Source organism: Mastomys coucha, unplaced genomic scaffold (assembly GCF_008632895.1).
Source record: "Mastomys coucha isolate ucsf_1 unplaced genomic scaffold, UCSF_Mcou_1 pScaffold22, whole genome shotgun sequence".
NCBI classification, from domain to species: Eukaryota; Metazoa; Chordata; class Mammalia; order Rodentia; family Muridae; genus Mastomys; species Mastomys coucha.
The window spans coordinates 129,382,543-129,389,279 of record NW_022196905.1 but is presented as its reverse complement, the minus strand read 5'-3'; the positions used below and the strand labels follow the sequence as shown (position 1 = coordinate 129,389,279).

The window sequence follows — 6,737 nt, the reverse complement described above, 5'->3', positions numbered from 1 at the left end:
CTGCCTAGTGAGAGCCTCAGTGATGGGATGCTGCTGCTGCCTAGTGAGAGCCTCAGTGATGGGATGCTTAGGAAAAGTGTTTCTGCCAGCAGCTGCCCTGTCACCTCTCTCTGCTGTCTGCACTGTCCACTGCACATGCTAATCTGGAGGAATACTCTGACTAATTACTATGATTAGATATTCCTCTAGTTTCTTTCCAGGTTTTTCATTAATATGAGTGCAGTACCCAGAGGGCCCATGTTTAATGGCATTTTCCATATATATATAATTATATATTTTGCTGATGTTGTGATGTGTATATAATGACTGTGTATATAATGTGCTAATATTGCGGTAATCTTTTTGGAGTAAGTACTCTGATACATGTGAGAGAAGAGAGATATAATCACTGGCTGACTGAAGCCAGACAGCTCCTAAAAAGATCTTGCTTCTGGGTGGGATGAACAAGCAAGTGCGACTTCACAGATGTGCTAAAGGCATGCCATAGTTGACAGGTGTAAGCTTTTATGGTCAGGTTGTTAAGGGCAACAACCTGGTGGTTTTCCAGGTATTCTGTTCAAGCAGCAAATGAAGTGATACTTAGAAATGGGCAGTAAAGCAATGCTTTAAGTAAACCACTAACTAAAGCAGTAAGTCAATGTCTCATGCTCGCTGTCTCACTCTACTTCACTAACATGCTATAGTTGATCCTTCACAAATGGATCACAGGCTTCTGCAGTGCACAAAGTATTGTGATATGAAATGTGTGAGAGGAAGTTTGCATAGAAGGTGCACAGGTTCCAGTGTGATGAAAGGCTGTGTCAGGCCTTGCACTCAACCTCACTGTACTGCACTGTGGGAGACATGCATACACATTGTGGACCACTGAGGTATGAAAGGCCCTTACAGGGAAAAATTAACGAGGAGGCTTTGAAGGCTCCAGCTAGAGGAAGCCCGGGTATCTGGGAGCTAGCCAAGATGATGGCGTTCTAGTGGAAGGAGGGGAGCAGTGCTGGCTCTGCCGCAGCAGGATGGATGCACAGGAGAAAGAGGAAGCACACTTGGCTGCAGTGGTCAGCGAACTGGTGTGTGGTTGATGTGGGTTGCTCTGGGAAATAGTAAGAGGACTATACCATAGCAGGACTAGGTAACACAGGTTGACAGAAAGGATTATGGGAGATTTCTCTTTTGGTTGGAGGCTCAACTGATTTTTCTCTTTAGCAGCTTCATTGAGAGATCATTGACAGACATTAAACTGTTGTCCCCATGACGCCACAATCAAGGTGTAACTCTTCCTGTTTGTGTTTCCCAGTCACTCTGTCAGATACAGGTAGCCATATCATCTGCTGATAGTGCCCATTCGGGACATTGTGGTTTTCTTTCAGGTTTATTCAGAAAGGTGTGTGGCACCATGGGGGGAATACTAGAAGAACACACCTGCAGTAGCACATGTACACTTTTTCCTTTCTTCCAGGCCTGGCTCCCTGAAAAGAAGTCTGGCTTCCCAGAGCTCAGATGACCACTTGAACAAACGGTCTCGCACCTCCTCTGTGAGCTCCCTGACTAGTACATGCACAGGAGGTATCCCCAGCTCTAGCCGCAACGCCATCACCAGCTCCTACAGCTCCACCCGTGGCATCTCACAGGTATGTCTCAGGGCCAGGAGCAAAGGATGCAGGCCACCTTCTGTTGCTTTGCACCGAACCCATCTCTAGGCTAACTGGAATACAAAGCCTTAAATAGCAAATAAACGAGATCAGTGGGACTGAACAGAAAGCAAACCTGGTACAAATGGAGCAACCTGCAGATGGACCAGCAAAAGTAGTGCAGTAAATGGTCCTGATTTAGGGTTTGTTCTGTTTGCAATGTAAAGGAGGTTTATAGACAACTAGGATGTAGTGTAAGTTTTGTTACATAAAGTAGTTGTCATTCCTATTTAGAGTTAGTTAGTGTCCATAGGTGGGAAAACCAGCAGCTCCACTGTCAGACACACTTGGGATCCAGTATTGGTATTGACACCAGGAGCTGCACAGGCTCCTGCAGGTAGATCAGTTGCCCTTGGTGTTTGCTTTTGTCTTTTGAGACAAGGTCTCATGTATTTCTGGCTGTCCTGAAGCCTGGGCTGGGTTTGAACTAGTAGTGATCCTCCTGCTTCTGCCTCCCAGGTATTAGGTTTTCAGCTTGCACCATCATGCCCAGCTTGTATTTAATACTCCTATTCATGGAATATCAGAATCTGCAAAAATATAGGGTGTACTTTTTACTGTAGATGATTTTTGTTGGAATATATAATGAATACAAGTATTACCTTTTTATTTTATTTTTTTAATATTATTTTTATGTATATGAGTACACTGCAGCTGTCAAGACACACCAGAAGAGGGCATTGGATCCCATCACAGATGGTTGCGAGCCACCATGTGGTTGCTGAGAATTGAACACAGGACCTCTGAAAGAGTAGTCAGTGCTCTTAACTGCTCAGTCATCTCTCCAGCCCTTTTACTTCTTTTTTAAGATTTATTATTTTGCAGTGTGTGGTGGAGTACTCTAACAAGACCAGCCTGATGTACATAGTAAATTGCAGCCAGGGCTATGCAGTGAGACATGGTCTCAAAAAAAAAAAAGAAAAAAAAATATTTTTATCTATTTGAGTCTGTGTGAGTTTAGGTGCACCATATGCATGCAGGTGACCACAGAGGCCAGAAAGCATCCATTCTCCTAGAAATAGGGTTACAATACTTATAAGCAGTCTGTGTGAATGCTGAAAACCAAACATGGGTCTTCTTCGAGAGCAGCAAATGTTTCTTAACCACTGAGCCATCTCGCCAGTCTCTCAAAAAGGTTATTTTTAGTTCTGCTGTTGTTTTTGGTTTTTGTTTTTAGTTTTTTGAGACAGTCTCTTAGTAGCCCAGGATGTTCTGGAGCTCTTAAGGTAGTGCATGCTGGCCTTGAACTCAGAAATCTACCTGCCTCTGCCTCCCTAGTGCTGGGATTAAAGGTGTGTGCCTTCCTGCCTGGCCAGATCAGAATATCTGCCTTCATAGCCATATTGTCAGTAGTAGTCTCAGATGTGTCTCTGTTTGACTTGCAGCTGTGGAAGAGGAGTGGTCCCACGTCTTCTCCCTTCTCCAGCCCAGCTTCCTCCCGCTCCCAGACGCCAGAGAGGCCAGCCAAGAAGACAAGGTGATCACCGTCCCCTTCTGGTCACTTTGTGTGAACAGTGTAGCAAAGTGCCTACTAGAGTTGTGTCGTTATCCTACAGTGTGAGCAACTGATGGTTGGGGTCCCTTCTCTGTCTCATACTCCAGTGGGAGTGGTGCAGAGGCCACTGGGAGTGGAGTGCAAAGTGGACCGGGTCAGCGGGGAGCCTGAGTCCCTGGCCCCAGCTCACCCTTCACTGGAGCTCGGCTCCCTCGGGGATCAGGTCTGTCTGTGTCTGGCCCTACCTGCCACCCCACCTTTTTTATTCTCCCTGTTTGTCTTTCTATCTGTCTGTCTGTCTGTCTGCTACGGGCCTACTTTCTCAGCAGCTTCACTTCTCGCTCCTAGCACTAATCCGCTGTTAGAGCCTGAAGATGCAGTCTGGGGTCTGGACTTGGCAGGCTCTGAGGAAAGCTTTGCAGATCCCTGGTCTATATTTGATTAAAGGCTGGTTGCTCATGGCCTGTAACAACTTCCAGGCTGGTTGCTCATGGCCTGTAACAACTGCCTGCCTTCATTTCTACAAGAACTGCCACATGGTGATATTCTGACACCTAGAGCTGTAGGAGTGTGCGAGTGCGTGCGTGCGTGAGGTGCTGTGTGGCCTCCAGGCCTTCCCAAATAAAATCTAGCTTTTCACAATCCCCACAGAGAGGAGGAGCCATGTCAGCAGTCCAGTTCTTCAGCTCCCTCGGTGACAGACAAGGAGTCCCCAGGAGAAAAGGGTAAGTAGAGAAGCCATGGGGCCCGAAAGTAGCATCTACAGTGAGAGTAGCATCTACAGTGGAAGTGGAGGTTAATCGGGTTGCTCAGTGTGGGGCATGGAAGATAGTCTTGTCTTTAAGTAGGGAGGCCAGAGGCAGGCGGATTTCTGAGTTCGAGGACAGCCAGGGCTACTCAGAAAAACACTGTCTCAAAAAACCAAAAAACAAAACAAAGTAGGGAGGCCAGGAACCCTGTATTTCTGTCTGTAGTTACAGATGCAGCCGCTGGGAAGCAGCAGAGCTTATGGACTTCCCCACCCACACCTGGCAGCTCTGGGCAACGCAAACGGAAGATTCAGTTGCTGCCCACCCGGCGAGGGGACCAGCTCACCTTGGTATGTCCGTCTTGTCCATTCTTCTCAGCTCTCTCAGTCTCTGGGAGTCTGGTGGCAGGCTCTCTAGCTTCTGGCCTAACGTGTCTGTTCTCTTGGGCAGCCTCCACCCCCTGAGCTCGGCTATCCCATCACTGCTGAAGACCTGGACATGGAGAGGAAGGCCTCACTGCAGTGGTTTAACACGGTCTTGGAGGACAAGCCGGGTAAGGCTGGGGCGCAGCGTGCGCCACACGGTGTCTCTATTGGTTCAACTTTCCTTGGAAGAGAAGTTGTAGAATACTTGATGTTCCACTTAGTTGTGAGTCTCATTATCCAAGACTGTCTTCAGAGTCCTAATCCTCCGCCTGCGTCAGCCTCCAGAAGTGCAGGTTTACACATGTGCACCATTACAACCAGCTCCTGGACTCTGTCCCCTCTGATTCTACCAGGGGTCTTATACCAGTACTTTCCAATGGGACATGGAAGTTTTGTTGTTTGTGTCACTGGTTAGCTTCCCATTCTCAGTCCTTCTGGCAGCACTTCACAGTGCTGGAGCACAGGCCGTGAGCCTCCATTGCGGTTAGGGAAGGAGCTCCCATGTAAGAGGCTTGTCTTTCCTCTCCTCTCCAGACGATGCTTCCACCTCAGCCACTGACAACCCCCCCGCCTCCAGCTCTCCCTTCACATTCACCCTGCCTGCTGTGGGGCCTGCCGCCTCACCAGCCTCCCTCCCAGCTCCCAGCTCCAACCCACTGTTGGAGAGCTTGAAGAAGATGCAGGAGTCTCCAGCCCCATCGTCCTCGGGTAAGCAGAGCAGTGTGCCCTGGAGTTAGGGGCTTTTGACATGACAGGAGTGAGTGTGCAGCCTGTCAGTTCAGGGCTTCAGAATGCCCTGCTCTGGAAGTACACAGGGACAGGCTATAATACTGAGTTCATGATCTAAACGCAGCTGCTCTGACTCTGTGTCGTGGATGAATTGAGAGTGTTGCCTTCCTTGAGAGGTGTGAACAATATGACTGAGATTTGCCCTGTAAGATGTCTGTAGCTCTCTGGACCCCAAGCCTAGAATAAGTATAACTAAAATCGCTTTCTCTCTTGGGTAAGGCTGTGAGCCTTGCCAGCTAGTGCCTTCCTGCTACCACACACGGACACACTGTAGCTGCTACCACACACGGACACACTGTAGCTGCTACCACACACGGACACACTGTAGCTGACTTCTCAACACTAGAGTACAGGCATGATGATACAGTTCAGGACCAGGCACACGCTGCTTTGCTGGGTTGGTAAACATGACGGTGTTTGTGAGATGAGCAGGCATGTGTGGGTAAGGAAGTGTGGAGTTGCAGGAGTGGCATTCTCCTTCATGACCACACCTGCAGCCCCAGTCAGGCTCCCTGATCTTCCCTTCTGCCATTCCTGGAGTCTGTGGGAATACAAATAAACGTCTTGAGTCTTAGAATAGGGGTGGCTGGAGGGGGCAGGCATGCTGAGTGCCACCCTCAGACATCCTCAGGACTCACCTCACTTCTTTCTCTTCCCAGAACCTGCTGAGGCAGCAACAATTGCAGCTCCTTCACCTCCAAAGACACCCAGCCTCCTGGCTCCTCTTGTCTCACCACCGACAGGGCCTTTAGCCAGCACCTCCTCAGACTCCAAACCTACAGCCACCTTCCTGGGGCTGACTTCTGCTTCCTCTACAACACCACTCACTGACACCAAGTCCTCTGGAGTCTCTCAGGCTGAGCAGTCTGTCAGCACCCCAGCCTCCACAGCTTCCTCCCCAACTCCAAAACCCAGCATGCTGTTTGGGATGCTGAGTCCACCTGCCAGCTCTTCCTCCCTTGCCACTCCTGGTCCAGCTTGTGCTTCTCCCATGTTTAAACCCATTTTCCCAGCCACACCTAAAAGTGAGAGTAATAGCCCCTTGCCAACTAGCTCCTCAGCCGCCACTACAGCTTCATCTAGCACCGCCACCCCCACAGCAGCCAGCACCGCAGCTCCCACTTTCAAGCCCATTTTTGACAAGCAGGAGCCATTTACAGCCATGCCCCTGTCAACTCCCTTCTCCCTGAAGCAGACAACTGCTACAGCCACCACTACGGCCACATCAGCTCCTCTTTTCACCGGTCTAGGCACTGCCACCTCCACGGTGGCCTCTGGTACCACAGCTTCTGCCTCAAAGCCTGTGTTTGGCTTTGGAGTGACCACCGCAGCAAGCACGGCCAGTACTGCCCTGACTCCCACCCCCCAGTCCCTTCTGCTCGGGGGGGCCCCCCCTGTTACTGCTTCCAGCTCCACCCCAGCCCTGCCCTCCATCTTCCAGTTTGGCAAGCCCCTTGCCCCAGCAGCATCTGCAGCAGGAGCCTCCTTTAGCCAGCCCCTTGCCAGCTCTGCCCAGACTGCTGCCAGCAGTAGCAGTGGTGGCTTCAGTGGTTTTGGCAGCACCCTCACCACCTCCACCTCGGCCCCTGCCACC

At 50.1% G+C, this 6,737-nt stretch overlaps 1 protein-coding gene across 1 annotated transcript in view; it reads left to right on the top strand.

Annotated features, from left to right (window-relative positions):
- The window catches only part of LOC116104670 (nuclear envelope pore membrane protein POM 121-like), a 17,791-nt gene that overhangs the window by 7,077 nt on the left and 3,977 nt on the right, over positions 1-6,737 (top strand). Inside the window, exons 5-11 of the mRNA XM_031391163.1 lie at positions 1,454-1,625; positions 3,071-3,162; positions 3,832-3,905; positions 4,155-4,279; positions 4,380-4,482; positions 4,889-5,062; positions 5,803-6,736. Coding sequence (XP_031247023.1) covers positions 1,454-1,625; positions 3,071-3,162; positions 3,832-3,905; positions 4,155-4,279; positions 4,380-4,482; positions 4,889-5,062; positions 5,803-6,736 — 1,674 coding nt within the window. The remainder of the gene's footprint in view (positions 1-1,453; positions 1,626-3,070; positions 3,163-3,831; positions 3,906-4,154; positions 4,280-4,379; positions 4,483-4,888; positions 5,063-5,802; position 6,737) is intronic.